This window comes from Odontomachus brunneus, unplaced genomic scaffold, assembly GCF_010583005.1.
Source record: "Odontomachus brunneus isolate Ranch 3 - 2012 unplaced genomic scaffold, Obru_v1 Obru_scaffold_075, whole genome shotgun sequence".
NCBI classification, from domain to species: Eukaryota; Metazoa; Arthropoda; class Insecta; order Hymenoptera; family Formicidae; genus Odontomachus; species Odontomachus brunneus.
The window spans coordinates 405,320-429,154 of record NW_022639525.1 but is presented as its reverse complement, the minus strand read 5'-3'; the positions used below and the strand labels follow the sequence as shown (position 1 = coordinate 429,154).

At 43.9% G+C, this 23,835-nt stretch overlaps 3 protein-coding genes across 3 annotated transcripts; 1 reads left to right on the top strand and 2 right to left on the bottom strand.

Moving 5' to 3' along the window:
• Positions 1-556: 556 nt before the first annotated feature.
• Positions 557-13,298, top strand: LOC116847206 (protein obstructor-E-like). Its single transcript, XM_032821952.1, has 3 exons — positions 557-881; positions 8,858-9,268; positions 12,074-13,298. Exons 1-3 carry the CDS (start codon positions 833-835, stop codon positions 12,382-12,384), a joined length of 771 nt encoding a protein of 256 aa, XP_032677843.1. The 5' UTR covers positions 557-832; the 3' UTR covers positions 12,385-13,298.
• LOC116847209 (protein obstructor-E) lies at positions 13,147-18,791 on the bottom strand. The gene is made up of 5 exons (XM_032821955.1): positions 18,054-18,791; positions 16,916-17,134; positions 16,142-16,409; positions 13,997-14,131; positions 13,147-13,804 (listed from the first exon to the last, which is right to left on the bottom strand). Exons 1-5 carry the CDS (start codon positions 18,112-18,114, stop codon positions 13,789-13,791), a joined length of 699 nt encoding a protein of 232 aa, XP_032677846.1. The 5' UTR covers positions 18,115-18,791; the 3' UTR covers positions 13,147-13,788.
• A 2,409-nt stretch (positions 18,792-21,200) lies between these two features.
• On the bottom strand, positions 21,201-23,735 carry LOC116847207 (protein obstructor-E-like). The gene is made up of 3 exons (XM_032821953.1): positions 23,261-23,735; positions 22,248-22,665; positions 21,201-22,012 (listed from the first exon to the last, which is right to left on the bottom strand). The coding sequence occupies exons 1-3, from the start codon at positions 23,523-23,525 to the stop codon at positions 21,985-21,987; spliced, it is 711 nt and encodes a 236-aa protein (XP_032677844.1). The 5' UTR covers positions 23,526-23,735; the 3' UTR covers positions 21,201-21,984.
• Between the last annotated feature and the right edge of the window lie 100 nt (positions 23,736-23,835).

The window sequence follows — 23,835 nt, the reverse complement described above, 5'->3', positions numbered from 1 at the left end:
TTGTCCGCATTACAAGCTGAAGTCTCGACGAGATTAGCCATTAATTAATTAGTCCCGCCTCGTCAAACCTGGAAATGTTGCTCCGTCCGCGGCAAATTAGTATCTAATTGGTGATTAGACGAGTTTCCGAGTACACGCGCTACCAATCGGTTCGTAGTACACGATTCGCGCAATAAGTTCGATCAAACGTAAGCTTTTTATCTTAACAAAACGCAACGTCCTCAAGATGAAAACTCAACAGTATTATCTTACATTATTAGTAAGCTAAATTGCTGATGTTGAGGAAGGGAGAAACCAGAGAAACGATAAAAGAGGAAAGAGACCTCAGAGTATAATAACCCTCTGTGAGGCACGAAAAAGACTATTTTCAACGGGTATGTTCGGCAACGGGATCAGCGAGTGACCGGCGAGTATCAGCTAGAGCCACGGTTACCGATAGAAGAAACCAGGTGTGTTCTCCTGGTAGAACCTTCCTATGCGGCCAGAGATCGGCCAGAGGCGAGGAGGAGTGGGGAGTTCATATAAGACACCAACCAAACGCCTCTCCCAGTGACCAGTCTCGACACGAAAACTCATCAGCCGAGCTTCCTCGGCTGCCACGACACACGACACGACAGAGAGAAAAAGAGAAAGGAAGAGAGGGAAAAAGAAAGAAAGGAAGAGAAACAGAGAAAGAGAGAAGGACGAGAAGTCAGAGAGAAGGGAAAGAGAGAGAGAAAGAAAGAGAGGAGAGAGTATATTTTTCGAGTATATTCCAGGCATTTTCCGGAATATTTCGCCGACTAGGGATTGACATTTTTGAGTTTAACCCGTGTCGTATCGCCTACTCAGGATGTTGCAGCAGATCCTCCCGCTCGTCCTACTACTCGTGGCTGCGCAGGGTGAGTTCTTCCGCCTCTTCTGCTTCTTCTTATCATTCTTCAGCTTCTTCCTCGCCTCACTTCCTACCAGGCTTTGCCTCTTACGCTTGGAATTTCTGTGCGGGATTCTGGAGAATTAATTCTCTTACGCATCATCTCGTTAACTCGTGAATGTGCAACACCAGAAATGAATAACACACTGTTAACGCTATTTAGATTTGACAGCAAGATTGTTTTTAGTGGGCGGAGAGGATGGAGCTTGATAATTTTTTAAAACTTTTTCTTTTTGTGAAGATGAAAAGTTTACGCGCAATAGTAATATTGATTAATGATGACGTCCTCCTAACACAATAAATCTCGCAAATAGCTATTGTGAAATACGCGATCTTTTAGTAAGATCTTTTGCTTCTTTTTTTTAAGTGAACAGTGATAAACTTTTGTGTTTTCCACACTAACAAAATCGCAGGATAATATCTTGATAAAAGTATTAGATGCTTGTGCACAATACATGACCGCTTAATATTTATATAGAAAGCGTCAAGCAAAAGAGAGTTATATTAATTATTCGTTTACGTTTCGGAGACACAGTCAACGGTAGGGAATTCACAAGATCGATAACAACTTCTTTCCCTGTATAACTAACAAATATGTTGATATTATTAAATGAATAAGTGAAATCCTAGGAGTGTCAGACGTATTTAGAAGCGGATCACCGTGATCCCGATGCGATCTAGGCTTTCACTTTCGAGATCGGCGTGTACGCGGCTATCTTTATAAATAATAACAGTTGTTCGATAAAACCGACTGGAGCGAGGTGCGAGAATGAAAACGGTGAAATTTCCAAGCGGCCGTCATTCCGCAGTGAAACTGAAAAAGCGCGGACCGTTCTACTTTCCTCGCGAATCCTAACGGTGACGGACGCACTGATTAAAGCGATCCTCTCGTGTCCTTCGCGACGCCGACGATGATTCATGAGAATGACCCACTTCATTTTCTTACATGACTCGTGTCGTGACGGATTACCGTTTCATTTTAACGGTATATTTATTAACTATCAATGATAAGCGCAGTCATTCATCATTGTCGCCACTTTCGCCTTTCGCCAAAACTTGAGGATTTCCATCCAATCGTTTCTTCTTGACAACTTTGCACGCATGCACAATTAGGGCGAATATAATTAATGAAACAATCAGAATTATGTTCTTTTATGTTGTCGACAACATCCAAATGTACGAATTGCACACACGGAAAAAAAGATTTGCTAATACATGGACAACTAAAAATATTAACTGCAGTAGCAAATTTTCTTGCTTTCATAGCAAAGTTATTTAGTTCTGATAGCTAAAAGATTTGCTAATACATGGACAACTAAAAATATTAACTGCAGTAGCAAATTTTCTTGCTTTCATAGCAAAGTTATTTAGTTCTGATAGCTAAAAGATTTGCTAATATATATATTAACTAAATAACTGTGCTATGAAAGCAAGAAAATTTGTTCCTGCAGTTAATATTTTTAGTTATCCATATATTAGCAAATCTTTTTTTTTCCGTGCAGGCAAAACGACTTGATATACAGGATAACAAATTATTCAAATCTTTTTACGCATCGATCGCAGTGTTCGCGTTAGAACGGGAGGAGCAAACACGTATCAGCTGATTCTACACGACAAAGTCGTACGGTTAGTAATTTGACAAATGAGAAAGTAGCTTCGTTGAGTTAGATAATGAAGCGTCTGCTCGAGATTACAATTTTCGTTGCACAATCTCCGCGACATCCAAAGTGTAGGATCCGTAAGCAGCGCGTGTATGTGTGTGTCCTGCTCCGTAATTATTACACGCATCTTCGTAAGAACAATAACGGCCATTCACCGGGTTTCACACATCTCGAGAACTTTCTCCCATGTGGCTTGAGTGAAAATATGAAAGTAGCTCGGCCTGCAATTCACTCTCTCTCTTTCTCTCCCTCTCTCTGTCTGTTCCTGTCTCTCTGTCCTCTATCTTTCTTCGTTTTCCGATTTTTTCCAGCCGTATAATTATTTATAGAACACCTTGTAGCGCGAAAGCATTAGCCACTTTGAGTTTCATTATCCACTCGAGTTCCCGAGCCTGTGTCTTCAAGTACTTTTAAGAGGCGGCTCATCTTCTATCAATTGAGAAGCGATATCGCTTGAATTAGTAGGTGAAAAATGTGTCAGTGAAATTTGGTACATACTTAATTTTCTCTCTTTCCTTCAAGTTGACTTACTTTTCAATATCAATATCACTAACTTTTCATGTCCATTGACTTGAGATAACCTTTCCGACATCTTTCCTGTATCGCGAGAGCATTTGTGATACCGTAGACACCTTTTATCCCATTTTCTTTTCTTTGCATCGCAACTCATAGACCGTGGATGGTCGTCGACCAACGACGGTAGATCGATCTTTCGAAAATATCGTCACCGATAAATCAAGCTCTGTCTAGCTTACGCAAGAGATTCTACTTTCTACGAGGCGACGTCTGATTTTATTACGAAGATTACTGCAGCTAGGTAACCACAATGTTTGGCACGTAATCTTCCCGGAGGAAAGTCCATTCATTATTTCCGTTTATTCGCTTCCCACACCGGCTTTCCCGGCGCGGGCAATACCACGTGAGTTGCTGCGTTTCGGTCGATTCCGGAAACAGCGGTGTAACAGCGAGAGAAAAACCGGCGTTCCGCTCGAGAAGCTGCCGGTCGATCGGTAGAATAAAAAAGGTAGACGAAAGGGGGGCAAAGCAGGAAGGAAAGGGAAAATGTCGGAAGCGCGAATCTCGTGTACGTATCTGTTGTTGTTCGCGCGACTTGCATTTGCCGGGGAACGTTGCACTTGGCGAGACTCGGGGCCCGCAGCTGTGTAAGGTGGGGCCCTGACTTCGCCTATCGCGTTACCTCAGGGTCCTACCGATCTCAGGAAGGACCAAGAAGAAGGCAAGCTCCGCTTATTTATCCGCGTTATTACGGAGGAGAACGTGGAGAGGCCGGGAAAGAGGGAGAAACAGCCGGAGAAACTCGTGACTTTAGTCTCGTTGTTTGGAAATCTCTTCAAAAGAGTCAGACGCGCATTTCTCCATCGGGTCCGCCAACGCGGCGTCGCGAGAAATTTCTCTTATGCAAACGCGAACTAGTCGGCGTAAGAGTGAGAGATGCTTACGAGCTGAGACGAATTAAGCCTCAGAAACGATCGGAATAAGGGATGCCGGGAGGAGAAAATGAAGCGAAATGGAAAACCGCGGTATTCAAAATTTCATTTCTGCGGGCCGTCGAGTTGCGGCAAAATCATCTTTCACGCCACGAATAAATCATCCGCTTCTGTACTTGCGCCGTGCAGAAATTGCGACCGTCGCGAGAAACCCGCCTATCGTAAATCTGACCGGGAACTTTCCGAATCACGACGCGTCGTTTCGCGTTCTCGGCGCAGGTGAACGCGTGAAATCCTCATAGCGGAATTCCGCGAGGAGCAGATCGGAGAGCCCAGCGCTCCCGCTTTCAGCGGCTTTCAGAAGTAACGGCCGCGCCATTGCGAGTGACTACTTACTCTTTGCAAGGAGTCGTAAAGGAAGGGAAAGTAACGCGTCGGTGCTGCGGCGTTAACTAAGCGTCCCGCTTGCATAACGACGACGACGACGACGATGACGTTCCCGGGACGTCTCCACCTATCCGCGGCGCCGTGACGACCGCCTCGACGCGGCGAGCGCATAAATCGATTAATCGCGCCGGTCGTGACTAATCGGATTTGTCTCGCCGCTTCTTCGCGCGTAAGACCGCCCTTACGCGGCCGGTTCAATCGCGGGTTTTATCACGGACGTGACGGCATTTGCATAATTCTCGTCGTTGATGGTGAACGATATCGTACGGCGTCATAACGTCTGGTCGGTCGAGCTGCCATCACGCGAATTTTCTTTAGCCACCCATTGAACTTTAATAATGAGCAAGGAATAACGACGAAGTTTGCCTCGATGGATTCGAACTTTCACAGGTTTTCGCAATTTTAAGCGTTTATAATTGCGGAAAATCGCGATTCGGAGCTACGTGGAGAACTACCGCGCAGAACAACTTCCTCGAGTACTTTAGAATAGCCTGGGCGTCTCGTGCTGATCGATTGTAGAACGATTACGATATGCCCATTAATAATTAAGGCCGTGTGCTTTGCACAATCGCCGCTGGAAACTCGCAATCTCTAGACGTTCTCAGACGGCGAGCGAAGCTCGCTTCCCCACGAGATTATCCGTATCGTGAGATCGATCGTGCCTCGCTTTTCTTCCTTTATCCGCTCGGACTAGTTGGCCAACAATGCGCTATTTTTCCGCGGCTAAATGCCATCGTAAAAGCGCGCGCGCGATACACATGTATTAACGTCGCGGTCGTAGTGAAACTATTACCGGCGCCACGACGGGGTACCATCGCGCCAGGATTGCGAACTTATCTCGAACAGCGTCGGGAAAGACAACCTGTCGAAGATTCCAGTCGCTTGTTTTGTAACTCCTTTATTTTTATTTCAATCTCAATCTCTATCGTGACAGAGAAAGAGAGAAAGAGGGAAGAGAGAGAAAGAAAGACGTCAACCTAACAAGGAATCATCTCGCTTTGTACGACAAGTTAATGAAAATTCTTGAAATCAGTAAAAATTAACAGCATTAAAAGTAAATTAGAGAAAAAATCAAGATCATATAAGATCATAGATTCCAAGAAATATGGAATTACGTTTTTAGAAACATGGGGAACTTGCCAAACATTTTTGTTTCTGTTACTTATTATTTTATTTTATTTGTTTAAGAATAAATATATAAATAAAATAAAAAATATAATAAAATATATATTGCACACACACATATATATATTTTTTTTTATATTAATAATAAATAATAGAAGGTAAATAAAAAATACGTGACAAGCAAAAATTCCCTCCTGTCCAAAAAATATAATTCCAAATTTTTTTGAACTTATGATCTTATAGATCTTGCTTTCTTATCTGATTTACTTTTAATGTTGCCAATTTTTACTGATTTCAAGGATTTCCACTAACTTGTACAAATGGTCTCTTGTAAAACAAGGCTTCGTCTCGTTCTGACATTTAACAACACATGAGTGAAACAGCGTAGCTGGTACAGTTCACGAGAAAAATTTTCCACTTCGATATTTTAGTAGTTTTATTATGGCCAAAATAGAAATTGAATACGATCAAAATAAGATGTATGAAGTCGATCTTAATGGCTTCGATCGAATCGAAGAATCATCCCGACTAGAGCTGAATGAGAACGGCTATTAGGCGGGTCCACCAGTTGATCGAATCTTTCGTGCACTCAGAGGAGCCCGCAAGTCCAGGGAAGCCAGAGGGGTGGAGCAGGGGTGTGGAGCAAAGCTGCCCCCGAAGGTTGTAAGTCAAGGCTAGGCACTTTCACTCGTACCGTCTTGGGAGCGTGTCTCACGTCGGCTTCCCACCTTATTTTACTATTTGCTTTTCCGGCGAACGTGCGCCTCCGTTTGCCGGATCATTAGCAGAACGATCGGGTATTACGATATCCACTGTACTCCTCGACTAGTAGTGTTATGCACCTTCGATTTTCCAAAAATCGCACGAACTTATGACGCGTGCACTTAGAAAAAATATCTAAAAATTACAAAATATTTATTAGGTGGGTACCATTAATATATTTACTTAAGGCTCTTGGCTCCTCGCATTGTCTATCTCTTTTTAATGACGAAGAAGCGAGAAAATGTATGCTAAAAATTCTTGCGAAATATATTGAAATAAAAATAGATATCCATAAAGTAACACTTGCAATCGATTAAACAAATTTGTAAGATATTCCGTGCACTCCCCTTTTGCTCTAACAATCAATAATTTATTGTAAATTAATCTGAATAAAAATAGGCGAGGAAATAGGTTAAGAAGATGAATCGTATGTCATGTTAATTTACGACAAATTATTGATAGAGCAATTGTTGACAAATTATTGTTAGAGTAAAAGGGGAGTGCACGGAATATCTTACAAATTTGTTTAATAAAATTGTTAAATTGCAAGTGTTACTTTATGGATATATATTTTTATTTTAACGTATTTCGCAAGAATTTTTGGCATGCATTTTCTCGCTTCTGCCGTCATTAAAAAGAGATAGACAATGCGAGGGGCCAGAAGCTTTAAGTCAAAATTCTTTTCATTTAAGTAAATATGTTAATGGTACCAACCTAATAAATATTTGTTAATTTTTAAATACTTTTTTTGTGTAAATGTGTAAAAGAATTTTTTGTGTAAGTGTAAATGTAAATGTGTAGAGATTGCATAGAAAAATCATATCTCTTTGGAACTAAACTTTATTTATGTTGCTCTTTAAGCTCTCGAACTCGAGAGTAATTGAGACAAATCTGTCTGACACAACAACACTTGTCAGCGTCAGAAATATTCCTCTTGAAGGTAAAGGTATGTTTCCATCGCGCGATGTTGAATCTTCCGACTGGCGAAAATAGCCGTTGGTCTCGGGTCACGCAGAATTCTTCTTAGGATTCCGGAGTGACTCGCGAAACGCGTAAGACACGGAGTAAGAAAAAGAAAAAAGGAGAGAGTGAAAGAACTGTGCGTCGCTGCATCCTTACTGCAGAAATATTCTAAGTGGCAAGGACGACGCCATTATTCGACGTTAACTTTCCACTTTCGACGTGGACGTCCTTCTGCGAGAGGATCCGCGTGTGATCTCTAGCGAGTCGCGGTGAAAGAAATTCACATGACGTCATCTCGAGATATCATGCGTATTTTACGCTTATCGCGATGCGGAAAAAGGACGTGCATTCCATGTATTTTGTATTAATCAGCCGTATTAATTATCCTTGAGTCGTGAATCAATTTTGCGTGTGCGTCTAGGTCGTCACGGTTATCGAGTCGATCGGACGGCGCTGGGTTTTATCACGATGTTGAACGAAAGTGCGCGTGCGACCAGAATAGAATCGGCGATATTTGCAAGCCTTCCGCGCATCCTTGATATTCACCTAGTCCCTCGATCGTCCTTTGACGAGGACGCAATTTCATCGACACCGCAAGTGCAATTCCTGTTGTCGACACGATCCCGCGCATTCCGTTATTTTGTTTTGTTGGCAGATAAATAGAAATGTCGGTTGTTAATGAGGTTCCAGATAATTTGTTGTAGCTCGATTAACATCGAGAAAGCAGGAAACGATATCGGAATATTCTTTTCATAAGCAGACTAATTATCCTCCTTAGTCAGAAAAATTTAATTATTATTACATGTTTGACGCAAGGTAGACTCCTATTTATTCTGATATTCGTACATCCTTCATATTTTGACTCCAATTTTTGCTTTGCTACTTTCAAGAGCTTTTTTTGAGATTGTAGTATAATCGATTTTAATCTCTCTTTGTCATTTTCATGAGAGCTTCTTCAGTTAACTCAACTATTTCTTACTTACTCTCGATATTAACATACTTAACGTTTACTAACAAGAATGTTACAATACTTACTCAAAGAGGGAGGGAGATACTTTTAAATTAATCGTCCTCAGAAGATTGAAATAAACTCGGGCAATATTTGTAATATTTTTGATAATACACGACTCATCTTATTCAGTTTTACGACACCGACTGACTCTCACAATATTTATTTATAATTTGAAGTACTCCATAGGTATGATATAATTTTCTTATAATATTGTACAGATGTGATGTAACATGTTTAACAATTTCGTGTATATATTATCGTCGCGAAACAAGTTTTAAAATTACTCTAGTCTCCTGAACACTCCAATCTCCTCGACAAGGTTTCATGTCTGATCTAAAAAGCAAAAGGATAAGGGTCGAATCGTAATGCATTAGTAACATGCGCATTAAAATTCTTCTACCGTTACAACTGTTACGCGAGGACAATCGCTGAACTAACAGAAACCTCATGAAAGTCACTAACACGTGGGAATCGGTCACAATGCGGACGGGACGAAGGAGGTACACTGACGGTATCACGCTTGCAGGCTTGTTGGCTCAGAAACAACAGCAAGAGGACCCTTGCCAGACGAAGTCGCGAGTGGTGGGCGACATCGAATATTGCGATCGCTACTGGGAATGCGTGAACGGTCGCCCCGAGCTCTTCGACTGTCCGAACGGTCTCGTGTTCGCCGGCAAACATCGCGGCGTCACCGAGGGTTGCGATTATCCCTGGAGGGCGAACTACTGCGACGGTAAACGCCAGGCGAATCCGCCGATCCAGACCGACCATTGCGACTGGCTGTACGGTATCTTCGGCCATGAGACCTCCTGCACCAGGTACTGGACCTGCTGGAACGGCACCGCCACCGAGCAGCTGTGTATAGGTGGCCTGCTCTACAACGAGCGCGCAAGATCCTGCGACTGGCCCGAGAACGTCGAGGGATGCCAGAAGCACCGTAAGTAGGATCGACGGGTTGACTGACGAAATTTGGGGGAAAAAATTTGCTGCTAATCATAAAAACTCTCAAATTGTCGTTTCTGGCATTTTTATCTCTACTTTCCTTAAAATAATAATTCAATAGAAAATTCCAAATTTGGATTCGTGTTCAGCGAGTAAAAATACATCGGAGGTGACTATTCACATTCGTGAAGCAAAGAAAATATGAAATTTCGTTGACCAATATAGGGGAGATCGGGGCAAGTTGGCAAAATCGATTATTTTACTCTTCTTTAGCGGATTTTAGAATCACGGATTTCAGTAAGCACTTTAATTTTTAAAGTCATCTTTGACATGTTTAAGAATCTTACTTGCTTGATTTTGTAACTTGTTGGAAAATACTAGAAATAATCGGTTTTGCCAACTTACCCCGGTCTCCCCTAATCGTCGTTCATCCGCGGTGATCGAAGTTTTATTTACTTCCACGAGATACTCGACTAACTTTCCGCGAATGATTCTTACTGTGAACTTGGAGCTAGGAAGCTTCCTTCTTTTCTCGTTTGCTCAAGCAATTAGGTGGAATTAGTTGCATTCGGCCGGCTTGAATCGCGAAGTACTTCTAATACGCGTTTTTAGACGAGTTTAATTCTCGAGAGGTGCGCAACCCGTTCCGTTCATTTTCACTTTCGAAAGTGGGCGAACGGGACGCGCTCGTAAGACGCGTTTCCTCATCCCGGCTCCTCGGTCCTTCCAGGAGTCAGTGCCCCGAGGAAAAAGGGGCGAGGCACTTAATTAGCATTCGAAGTGAATTCTCGTCGCGCCTTTCTCCCTCTCCTCGCGTGCGGGATCGAATGAAGCATTTATTAATTCGCGCCGCGCCGTCTTTTCGAATGCCGAACGTCGGTCGGCGCATCGATTGCTGCTGAGATCGTATCTTGCCATTTCGAGACTGGAATCTGGAATATAAAGGCGACTAACGCATAAGAATTAAATTTACGAAAAGAAGGATGAGAATCGGGACAGAAAAGCTTTCACTCTTAGGCAATTAATTGGAGGTTGAATCACGTTTATCTCGAATACTTCACGTTTTATTTGAATATCTCTCAGCGGTGTATCTAATTGTGTGGTAACACAAGCCTATCAATGAGCGCTTGTCAGTAACAATTTTTATTATTTACGCATTCGAAAGGATTCCCTTCTGTGTTATAATGGTGATATTCGTGGTCAATGCATACATCTGTTTCTCTGACAAGTTCTTCAAATTTTGCCAATAGTCTCGTTCGCATTTTGCACGACGAAATTTCGAATTGATCCGTCATCGAATGCAGCTGGAACGAATGAGCAAACGAGAGTCCGCGACTTTCACCGGGTCGGTATCGCATCTCTGAGCTGTTGCCGAGGTAAGAAGAAGTTGGTCGGAAACTCTCGACGGGAAGAACCGTGATCAGCACGCGGATGTAGGTGATTCACGTCGACAACTGTATCCGGTTGAAAAAGCGCGCAAACGATCCAGTTCGGTTTTTAATGAGGTACAGCCGAACGCAAGAACAATGAACAATAGGCGAATATTGGACGAAGTTACGGCGACTTGAACTATAGACTTATAATACTTACACCGTGCATCAGCAAATAGACAACAAATCAACAACCTGTGTTTTTCTAAAGACGCGTGGGGGAATAAAAAAGTCTTGTTGATTGAGGAAACAAAACAGTAGAAGGTGTGAGAAGGAATGAAGGAGAATTGCAAGACGTAGAGGAAAATACGGCACATCTGGCAAGTGTAAAGCCTAATCTACAATGTGCTCTTTGCTTCCTGTTGTTCTCTGTCTTCTTCTGACTTGAAGCTTAAGATTTGAGTCAAAAAGAAATAAAGAGAAAGAAACAGGAAGCAAAGAATACATTGCAGGTCAAGCTTAAGAGGACTGGAGGATCAGATTGCTTGAAAATCGTGCTTGTTTTTTCACAATTTTTTATGACAAACTGAATGAATATGTGAAAGTGTTATTTTGACGTGTATTTATACAACATATAAAGAGAAGAAAAATATAATTTTGATAAACAAATATTCAATATAAATGTATGATACATACAGTTAAAATATATTTTGTTTTTCTTTTCAAGATCGTCATTTTGCAGTAATATCTTGACTCTCGGTGGTTCAATTAAGCTGAATTTTAGGCAGAAAATTTCTGTAAGCTTGTCGTTATCGTGTGAACCACTGACACAGTTAAATATTAATTTTTTTACTATAAAAGAACTGAAAATTTAATAATATTTCATTAAGATATTTGCAATTTTGTTAACTTTTACTTAATTTCTATTATAGTAATTCACATGATAACGATAAGCTTATGGAAATTTTCTATCTAAAATTCAGCTTAATTGAACCACCGAGAGTCAAGAGATAAGAAATGACGACCTTGAAAAGAAAGACGAAATATATTTTAACTGAATGTACCATACACTTATATTGAGTATTTGATCATCAAAATTATATTTTTCTTCTCTTTATATGTTGTATAAATACACGTCAAAATAACACTTTCGCATATTCATTCAGTTTGTCATAAAAAATTGTGAAAAAACAAGCACGATTTTCAGACAATCTGATTCTCCAGTCCCCTTAAAGATGCTTCGTTTCAGCAAACGTATAGTCAGTGAATAAAATTGAAATCCTCACTGCACAATGTCAGATAAAGATAGAATAGTGATACCAAACACTCTCTCTCTATCCAATTTCGAACGTCTTCTCAGTCAAAGCGCAGTCTAAATATTACATGTCTATGACTTGAACGTGGCTCTAAGACGCGGTGTGCTTTTGCAGCTCTCTGCAACGACGACGCCAACGGCAACGTGCCTCTTGGTAAGTCGTGCAACCGGTACTGGCAATGTCAGGGCGGCTACCCGCGCCTGCAACGTTGCCCGGCCATGCTGGTGTTCGACAGGAGATCCCTGAGGTGCGTCGTCCCGCCGACGGAGGACTGCGACGTGCCGACGACGCCGCCGCCGACCGAGGGCGAGTTGTCCGATGGTCGTAACGAGCAGGAGCCCGAGGAGGAGAACCTGCCACCGGGCGTGCCACCTTTGCCGGCAGGCGCGCTGCCGATTTCTCTGCGAGCGCGCACTAGAAATTAGAAGTCACGTCGTGGTCGGAAGGACGAAGGAAGCGACAAGTGCTCTCCTCGACGAGCGAGGTCCTGCGGTACCGAGCTCGTCATTCGTCGTAACTCGATCGGTCCGCAGAATTCTCGAAATTCTCTCGCCGAGTCTCCTCTGAGATTCCCCTTCCCGCAGATTCGAAGTCCTCGTAGTAGTTCCCCGAAGAATCGAGTGCCCTCAGCTTCTCTTAATCCTGACGTTTTCCCGAATGCAATTGTCCAGAATAATCCGAATAGTCAGACTCCCGCGATTGTCGAGAAAACTCGTGTAAGACGCGCATGGCTTTCTCATTTCTTCCAGTTTGAAACCTCGCAGCGACGTTATCGTCGAAGATAAAGTTAATGAGAAAAGACGTGAAACTGAACGGAGGTAAGGAACTGCAAAGGCTAGAAGAGCTGGCTGTTCAACGAGTAATTCCCACTGCCAACGACCGAGACTCGTCGACATCGACCGATCGAGCTCTCTCCTCCCTCCCCCGCGAACGGAGACTCGTATAATCGATTAGTAATAACATTAATTATGAACATCTCGTCGTTCGGTCGCAGGACCGTCCTCCAATCGCCTCTGTCACTTCGGTCGAGATGTAAATATTTTCCCCAACCCTTTCATTGTGTGTCCCTTTTCTCTCTCTCTCTTTCTCTTTCTTTCCTGTCCTCTCCTTTCTCTCATTTTCTCTCCCCCATCACGCTCTTAATCGTAAGTTGTATACGTAGATCGATCGAAAGGAATTGTACGTTGTATATTTTTTTATACGCGTGTCCAGATTTTATTCGATGTTGCCTGGCTGTACATTGTTACACTCTATTTATCATAAATATACATTTTATATATGTATTACATATATATCGTATTATATAAATACACTATATGTACTACATATCGTACTCGCTCTTCGTGCACGCTATATACGATCACTCTCCCCCTTCGAACGTACATTAGGAATAATTTACGTTTTTGCTATCCTCGTAGATTTGCAACAACAGCTACTACTTAGCGGAGATATTAACGGAAGTGTGCATTTTTTGTTTCTCGTTGCCGACTGATCGGCAACGATATCGCGTCTCTCGTAATTTCAGCGATGCTTTCGAATTCAAGTCTCTCTCGCGCGTGCTTGTTCCTCATTCGTCGTGATTTTACATGAATTTTGATCTTTCGTGTCTTGTAATTGATTTTCTTTGTTTGAGCAATTTTTAAGAACAATTTTTTACAGATGCGCATCTAATCTTTTTAGCTTTGCGCACTAATTTTATATTGAAGTCGTACTTCATTTAGTCGAGGTTCGGTTAGGAAATATGCAGTTTTTCGTCGTCAATTGGTTGGTTGATTATTCTCGTTGTTTGCTGATTTGAAGTCTCGGATGTCGGGAATGCATCCCCGCGTTTACAGATTGTTGGAGCTGAAATAAATATAAGTACACACTTAGAAAATCCAAAGAGAAATATTTACTTACGTCTCTCATCGGGATTAAATTAGGTTAATGTTTAATGATATCTCGATAAGGTCCAAATTACTTATGGGTTTTGCCCTGAATAAACTGAATGGGAAACGCGTTGTTCCCACCAGCGTGATATAAAATACAAGTACAAACCAGTGAGGAACGTCATCAGGATGCATGCAAGTCAGGCTCACTGAGTCGAAGAGCTTCCCATCTCCGCAAGTAAGAAGTCGCGGATGTCCGTCCACACAGGTGATCAATCTACCACAATCACCTGGCACGGGGAATCTAAAAAATTGCATTGTTTCCGTGTGTACTCACATTCTTCTAAATTTGTATCTGGGAAGAGAGTAGTTGAGAGAGCTCTCATGAACTTTTAGTCTCATATTTTGTCACATTCGAAATCTTCAGTTATTTTTTAACAAAATAATTGCGCAAAAGATACATATTTTGTTAACCTTTAGACTGCCGGGAAAGCCACTTTTATGGCTTTACACAAATCTCAAAATTCTGCGTCATGTGTATGTTACTTATATAGAAAAATTTTTGAGAAAAAAAATACTTTTTTAATGAAAAAATGCCGGCCTGAAGGTTAATTGTAACTAGCGCAAAAGATACATATTTTGTCGAAATAAATATTAATTCCGTTGTAACTAGCCAAATTGACAATAGCTATTTGTTGGTCACAACGGAATTAATCGGCAATCAAGTTAATCGGAACTTCATCCTAATTGGAAAGTCATCCTAAATTAATAAATATTATTAGGATTTATAGTCCGTATTATATTTTATTAATTATATATATTATTATATAATTATATAATTATATATTATTTTATTTATTAAAGATTTTCATCTCTCTTCCATTTCCCATAAGGGTCCTAACGATACCATTTATTTCGACAGAATGCGTATTTTTTTTAGTTATTTTCTCCCAAATAGTGAAGTGTCACTTTAATACTTGTATATATCTTTAATCTGTTCATGAATAGCTATTCAAAAATATTATTATATTAAATATGCTGGTCAGAAAATAATTTAAGATTTCAAATGCCGCAAAATGAGGGTTACATTTGGTCGCACTCTTTGCGCGCGCACATAAATTTCTTAGTATTCGAAAGCTGTCCTATACATTTGCTGTTGCGAACAACAACGTTCAGCCTTCGACACGATACGCGTAATTCGCGGAGAAAGAGCTACGCGTACGTTGACGTGGTAGGAAATGGCATATTCGCCGAACACGCACCGTGGCGTTTGTCTCATCTGTTTTTCTCTCTTTCTCTTCCAGTCTCTTTCGCAGAGGCGACCGGTTCTTAAATCGAGTGGTACGCACAAAACGCGAACGGTCTGACATTTAACTGCGTTGACTCCTTTTACTCTCGCATTCGGCGGCGCGCAATATTTCCTCCCCGAATCTTCATCGAGATAAAAGAGAGAGATAGAGAGAAAGAAAGAAAGGAGAAACGGGGAGGAAGAGATGGAGATAAAAGATTTTATTACATCCTGTGGCGGTGTAAAAAAATGACGTGCGCAGCCGTTAATAAATACACAGTGCAGCACAAATGGAAATTCGCGTCAATGTATGAATTATTCATTGGAATCTAACAATCTGACGTGTGAATCCTAGCTTATAAAACAAAACGAACGATAAATGAATGAATGAAACGTAAAACTAATATCAATTAAGAAAAAGAAGATTAAGCACAAATGGAAATTCGCGCCAATGTATAAATTATGCATTGGAATCTAATAGTGCAATCTGACGTGTGAATCCTAGATAGCTTATAAAACAAAACGAACGACGAATGAATGAATGAAACGTAAATAATATCAATTAAGAAAAAGAAATAATATAATCAATTAAGAAACGTAAATAATATCAATTAAGAAAAAGAAAACGAATGAATTTTGAAATTTGAAAGCGGTTAAAAAAAATTAATTTTGAGAAACAAAAGTCGTACTTATTACAGATATTATCATTTAGAGCTTAGATACTTCCTCCGTACGTTGCATTAATAGATAGATAATGAATAAAAGAAGAGGGAAGGAAAGAGAAACGCGCGCGGGCACTAATTAAAAATAATGAATGACGCTATTAGAGGCGCGCGCCTTTAAGCGTGCATTAATTAATAGCAGCAGCGAATCGGCCTTTTTCCTGAGGAGAAAGCAAACCGAATCGAACAACCCACCCACGAGGAAGGCATTGATCCCCCGCGGCCATTTTTATCTTCGATTCTTATTGCGCGCGACTTCTCCGAAACACGTAACCGCACCGCAGCCATATTGTAATCACGTTACCTCGGGTAAGGCCAGAATTTCGCGGCGGGGCTGTGTGGCGGCAGCTTGTGCGGGCACTTGAAGCCCACTATAGCCTCGGGGTTGCAAACGGGGATGAGTTCGTCGGGCCAGACGCACGTGTGAGTCTTGGCGTTGTAGACCAGGCCGGGGTCGCAGTGGGCCTGATGCGGCTCGCCGTGAATGCACTTGACATAGGTGGTGCTGCAGCCGTCGCTGTCCGGGTACATGCCGAACTGGTACTCACAGCCGGGGCTGCTGATGGGTGTGTCTGAGGGACGATTCGTTCCGAAAATGAATTTGTGAGAATTGCAAGTACGGCGTTTAGAAGCGACTTTTTTCTCTAAAGAAGTTTTTTCCTAAAAGATTCCTAAGGCTTTTCTCCTAAAGAGAGAGAGAGGTAGGGGATGTAATACGGGAGAAACGAGAGTGGAAGTTGGCGACAGGCGCATCGACGATGAAGTAAACGGGATAAGGAGATAAAGAGACTCGCTCGAGGCTGGAATTATAACGAACGGCGTTAACGTGACCCACTAAGGCGCTGCCAAAATCGCTCGCTTTGACGCAACTTTTACTTTCACGACAATGTTTCTTTCGCGCCACTGACGAGTGGTTCTCGCTCGCATGTGCAGGCCGCGTAGCCTTGCAAAGAGATCACGTACCGAATAATAAGGAGGTGGTAGGGGGCTGAGTGACAAAAAGGAATGTAAGTGGCGAAAAGGCTTTGAAAGGTAACGGATGGGTGGCAGTATCGAGAATATGGAGCGATATACTTACAGTCGACCTTGCGATGGCCGCACTGGACGGCCCAGTTGTAATTACAGTGGTTGTGGATCGCGCCGTGTCCGTCGAAGAGCAGCCCGTTCTCGCAGTACTCGAACGTAAGACTGCCGTTGGTGCAAAGGAAGAAGGCCCCGCAGTCCTCAGGGTGGGCGTAAGCATGGATCCCGTAAGGGTCGGGACACGGCGGGGCACCGAGCAGGGTGGCTCCCTGGACTGTGGGGCGAGAAAGAGCACAAAACGTAGAACAAAGTGTGAAACAAGACGATAGGTCTTTATTTTTCCAGTCTGAACGCTAGACGTTTTAGCGACCAGTATGATATCTATCTTTTGTAGGATATTATTAATAGGATATTATTATTATGCGCGGCATATGATAGCATTGAAGTTTGCATAGATCTGAAAGTGAATATTAGAACGGTCGCCAGTTCAGACAATGGCATGTTAGGTGACTTGACGGAAATTTGCATCTGTATGGGAAACGCGACTTCGTCGATATCCAGTTTGACCAACTCGCGGCAATTTTCTACGCGATAAAAGACTCGTTTCGCATGACAGCTTCGCGGCGAACGCAGAACTTCCCCCGAACTTTTTTCTGCGCCTAAGAGCCTGCGTTTCGACTGCGAAGCCGAGCGAGTGTAACGGGCGCCATACGCGAAAAAACAGCGCGAAAAAGACGCGAAAGCCAGAAAGCCAACTGCGGTCATGCGGAAACGATTTGCAGAGAATTCCAGTTCTTTTCGAAAGTACGAATGTCGCGAGTCGAAAAGGAGAGGCCCGGGCTGGCCGCAAGTTCGTCGTACGATTTACCACAGAATGTGACAGACCGTCCGCCATTATGTCACACACGTCCTAACATATGGTGTCGACGGTGAAAGCCTCGCGAGGGTGATGTCGTGGCGTCGCGACGCACGCGAGATAGAAAGTGCAGAATATACGCCTGCGGAGGCGCAGACTGTGCGTCTCATGGATGCATGAAGGAAGAAGACGAAGAGATGAACTGAACGGGCGCATCACGAGATCATTGGGGATGCACGAGATCGTGCATCGAAGTGCGTAAGAGGTGAAGGTGACCGTGGCAGGTGATAGTGGCGACGGTGGCGGTGGGTGGTAGTGGTGGTAGTGGAGAACTTACCACGTGCCAGGACCGCCAGGACCAACAGCAGGGTCACGCTCCTCAGGTAGTAACTCATCATCGCGGTCCCTCTTTCTTCGAGCTCAACGATCTCTTCGACGCCTGGCTACTGGACTCTGTGACTACTGACTGAGGTCGGACCGCCGCCGATTGGCGCGCACTTATCGGCCTCGGTACACCTCGGCACACGACAGTCTCCTCGTCTCCCTTCACTCCCTTCACCACGGCATTGCTGAACCCCACCCCAGGGTCCCTCTGGGTTCCCCTGGGTCGCTGTTATTTTGCTTGCTTAGCTGCCTGCGCTGTCGCGCGACGTTCAACGACGCCGAGCTCGTGATGGATTGTTCGGGAACTCGGATTGAGACTAGGTCCTGCTTCACCACAGGATCGTCTCTCAGGAGAGAGGAGCAGACATCGTCGCGAGAAATTGCGGGCGGAAAGGGAAATTGGAAAGGAGTCTGGAAGTTCAAAGTCTGAAAATCCACAGCGGAATATTGGCGGCTTGCGAATTGGTAGATGACTGAATATTTGTGAAGAGATCGCAAGATATGGAAATTTGGAGGAAGGATCCTTGAAGATCTTTGATGCGTTCAAGGATACAGGAGCTCACGACGATCCGTTAAAAATCTCGAATCCGCGAAGGAGCCTTCGTAACAAAAGAACAATTCGTATCTCTAATCTTTCTAATCTCCACTGGTATCGCGCAGCAGCTCCGTGTGAACATGCGTATCTTATGAATAGATGATGTTAGCCAGGATGCACTTGACGCCAGAGCGCGATTTTTCTGCCGCGTCTCTCGGCGTGAAATGTCTAGGGATGCTACGTATGTACACATACACACACATACACACACGTTCCGTGTGCAACTTTGTTGCGCAAGCTCAAGTTTTTTTTCCGCATATTTAATATCGCGCATTTCTGCGCTCGGTGAACGGCTGCGGAGGTGGAAATATTATCTTGTATCTCTTGACGCTTCGCGTAATTGACAACTCGGGATATTGCAATTATGATGCCTGGCGTAGCTCTCGCGATTATGAGATATTGCGCATCTAACCACTAAGCAGAGATTTTAGCAATCGAGAAATCACGACTCCAACGAACAAAAGTTTTACTCGAGACGTGCTCGAAAATGTTATGTTAATTCAAAAACGATGTCTTATGAATTTGACGCACTATGTGCGGCCTTAAAGAGGCTGATAATTAATGTCGCGATAAAAATTATATGTCTTGAACAATGATCTTTTCAAGGATCATGTGATCTCGAAAACATATCAAGTCTGTCCTTTTTAGCTGAATTATTTGAACTGGTGCACACAGGTGCAATAAGTTAGAGCGAAACAAAATATATTGTTATTGTGTAAAATATTCTTTAAGGCAGGTGATCGCCGTTTTTGTCGATCCAACTGCTTTTCTCCTCAGAGAAAAATTAAATTGCTCGCGCGGAAGTAAGAATAAGAAGTAAATCAGCAAGGACAACGGTCGGTCGGTTGCGGTCCGACCGGTTAATGCCAAGGTGCGATCCTCCTCCCGTGACGTCACCGAAGGTGTAACGCGCATTTCTGTACACGATGTAACCGGCGAACGCGTGTAACTGCCTAACTGAAACGTGTATACACAATGTGCGAAACGGCGGACGCGTGATCTCAACGAGCGCGTTCGCATGCGCGCAGGTAAGCCCCGGGGCCTCAACTAGCCTTACGCAAGACCCATCGCTGCTGGCCCCAACGACGGACGGGCCAGATTGCCCGGATAGTGAAAGCAGCCTGAGCCGGGTTGAGCGAGTCGATAGATCGATCAAGAGATCGAAATGTACACGTCATGACGAGTCATGTTGGCGGTTTAACGATTCAGAAATTGCGATTTTCCACGAACAAATTGTTGGTAACATGACAGTAAATAACAGAGGAAGACAGAAAAAGAGGAAAAGAGAGATACATAAAGACATTCATACAATGAGAAAAAATGCTAGAACATTTGCTTATGAGATGTAAAGAAAGAGAAAAAGCTTATTCGCAAAAACTTTATCTTATAGAAATAAACTTTATGCATCCCACAGATATAAATTTTCAAGTACTTTTTTTTTCCTCAATGCACATACTACATGTTAATCGCAGAAATAAAAAATAGAAAATTTCTCTCCTTCTCTCTCTCTCTCTCTCTCTCTCTCTTCAACGCCGGATTTACGTACGAAATGTAAACGGTACGGTTGAGATGTATTTCGTCGAACACATCATGCATTACGTAAAGAGAAAGGTTACAATCGGTCAAACGAAGAGAAATTGTCCGCAGCTCTCGGAATATCACAACGAACATTGTTCATTGTGTATGCGCGTCTCGCATTTGATCTCGCCTAATCAACCGAGTAATTCATCCCGCGATTTTTCGCCCTCTGTGTCGATTATTTCTCCGCTTTCCGCGGGCAGCCAGTCTATGGAATCCCGCCTTCGTCGAAGGCGCGTTGTCCTTTAATGCAAACACGAGAAGGCGCGACATTCATAATGTCAGATGTCGCGACGTTATAACTGATTCTTGCGATTCTGACATTTGGCTCGCCGAAGTGAAATCCGGGATATGCGCTTGGAGATACGATTTCGCGAGCTCATCTCTCGCCACGCATACTGGAGCGTCGTGGGTTGAGGGGGATTTTCGATGTCCAGTCTCTCGCGTCTCAGAGAAAGTCACGTCCGTCTCTCGTACGAGTCGGGATAGAATATTAACGATTCAGCTCGCGCACGACTCCGCCAGGTGTAACTCTCGCGATATAAAATACACTCAGTCGCCTCGCGTGCGGACGGAGATCTCAACGTTGCTCAATTGACTTCGAGATAAACCTCTGAGGTCCATATTAATAGGCATCACTTGAAACTTTCCTCAAATGAGGTATTCAGCTTTTCATTTAGAATTCGATCCAAGTTTCTCCGTTGAACTGTAATGTATGTGATATTTATTTGTAATCGCGATTCAACTGGGAAATTCTCATCTAACTCTGAGTTGAAATCTGAGTATGTCACTATAGACGAGTTTCCAGTAATGACTGTTAATACGGACCTTGGACCCGTGTCGCTTTGGTGATTATGCTCGAAAATAACAATTATGTTCAAAAATAATTTGTTAGGCTATAGAATAATCTGAAAGAATAGGCAGTCGTTTCGTAAGGCACTTATGGCTCGATTATTTTATTAATCACTCATCGTACACATATCTTACGTGCTGCAAAACGATTCTCTCTTTCTCTCGGCACGGGATCTCTGAATATCTTGAGAATGTCTCGAAGCAAAACTGATTCCGAATCTGCCGAGATATTGCGAGCCGGAGCGAAGGCATTTTCGTGTGTAAAATGCCCGCGTATAAAATGCGTGTAAAGGACGTCATACAGGACATACGCATAACACAGCGTGATTCTTACGGTAGAAACGTTACTTGAAAGCAACGTCTAAGAGTGAAAGGGGATCGATTCCCGAATGGATTATAATAAATAGTCTCATTATACGGGTTACTTAATCACGGAATTGCGGACGAGTGCGAGCGTGCGCGCGCGTGTATCCGCGCGCGCCTTTTACAATAAAATGCCACGTATCTCGCGCGTATAATCGATAATTATATAAAATCGGACCGGTTGGCGAGCGGTGGCGTTTATCCAACGTACGGACATTAACGCGATATCGTCGTTGCGCGAGTAAGTGATCCGCGACGACGTGGCGCGCTACGGATTTTCCGACCGGCGAATTCGTTTACGTAAAAGGAGAAAGGGGTAGCAATTTGTGGCGGGTGGGGCGGAGCGGGTATGATCGCGCTCTCTCGCAAAGACCACACGCGGCGCGCTTACGTAAGCGAGCGCGCGTATCACGCGTTTATTGTTCCCACAAGTAAAAAGATAAGCGCTGCACACGTAGCCGCGGTTGAGACCGGCGCCCCTTCGCGCTCTCCTGGCTCAGTTCTTGCGCTTGTAGTAGTCCTCACTGAAACATTCGAGTGAATTTGGTCATATACACGTCTAATTCGGTGTCCTTCTCGAGGCGAAAGCGGAGAAAATTCCGCTTTCCGAGGTCGTCAGGCACAGTTTGCGGATTACTTTTTTAGAATTCTAAACTCTTTTGCCCTGAATAGGTCTTTCACCCTTAAACAAGGGTGAAAGAGTGCGATCAAACGCTCATATGTATGTATGCCAAACCTAAAGGAGAAAGAGACACTTACCATCCTTGCACGAACTCCGGTTCGGTGCACCTGAAGCTCTCCTCGTTGTAAACGGTGCCACTCTCGCACTGACCCTTTTGCGGCACCACGCCGTTCTTGCAGATGTAGAACTTGGCGCAATCTTCGGGGTGCGGATAGGTCGGGTGTGGCAGGATCCTGCCGGATGGGCCGGCTACGTCGCCGTCCGGACAGACGAAGCCATCGTCGAGAACGTCGCGCTTGACGTTCTCGCAGAGGCGACTCGCGTCCGCCGGCCAGACGCAGCTCGACATCTTCGGCTCATAGATCAGTCCAGGTGGGCAAGGCACCACCTGCGCCACCCCGTCAATGCAATTAACGAAGCGGTCGCACGAGGCCGGGTCCTCGTGCGTGAAATAGCCGTTTGCGCGGGGACAGCCTTTGCTAGCATGTGGTTCCTCTGCAATCGGTCGTGTGCGATTATCATTATCATTACTCTCACATCGTTCATTCGTGCGTGTGAGAAAGAATAGCATTTGTTACGTTATGTGGTATAATATGTGGCAGAGAAACGGTCTGGGGCAAATTTGAAGAACGAACTCTGAGTAATCGAATCCGAGAAAGAGTTGGATTGTCTGTGACGAAACCGGTTCACCCCGAGTTCTATTTTCGCGACACTGCCTAACCGGCTATTCTTCTTCTGGCATGTCGAGCCGCGAGAATGCATACGTAGATGACGTTAGCCGACGAGAGGGGAATGTTTAAAGTTAAATATTTCAGATGCTTCTTTAGCGCAACAGTCGAGAGAGATGTTCTCTCTGTCAAATGGAAAATCGTTGTCCTCGAAATCTCTGAATTTCAATTATTGACTTTTTTCGAGCACGGAACTAATGGGGAACTGATAATCTCGAAGAGTTTCGCTTCTGTCTTAATTCCAAATAAGATAAATAATGTAAGAGGGGTTACAAAAAGTTAGTTAGCAAAAAGTTTGTGCCTCCGATGCGAAACGCTCGCGAAAGGATGCAAACATCCGTCGCGTTGCGAGTCCAACTTACGTAGGAGGGTGCGATCGCCGCAAGGCACGTTCGCCGGTATGTCACAGAGTTCCTTTTTGGGGTTGTCGTCCCTGAAGACGAGGCCGTCTTTGCAGAGCCTCTCCTCAGGCTGGCCGTCCACGCAGGCGTAGTAGAGATCGCACTGCTCCAGGTCGGGGAAGAAACCCTTGAGCTCGGGACACCGGAACTGTGCCCCACTCAAGGTCGCCATGATGACCAGCAGCGGAAGACCGCGAAGGACCACGTGATCCGTCGACCTCGACATCTCGGAGATAATCTCGAAGAGGCACAGTCTGCAAGTCCTTGCCGAAGCCCTCGTCGTCGAAGAGGCTTTCTCTTCTCCTTCTTCTTCTCTTCTTCGTCTTCTCCGCCCTCCTCTTCGGCTTTATCGGCAGCAGCGCGTCGAGACGCTGGTAAAACGTGACTGCGAGCCTGAAACGGGTCCTGAATCGCTCGGCGGTCTCGCCACCACCTTGTGTGGGGTCCTTGCTGGCGTGCATTTCCCGACCCTCCCTCCTCCCGACTCTTCAGTTTCGCCCCCCTTTCGCCGAAAGTTCTCTCTCTCCCTCCCTCCC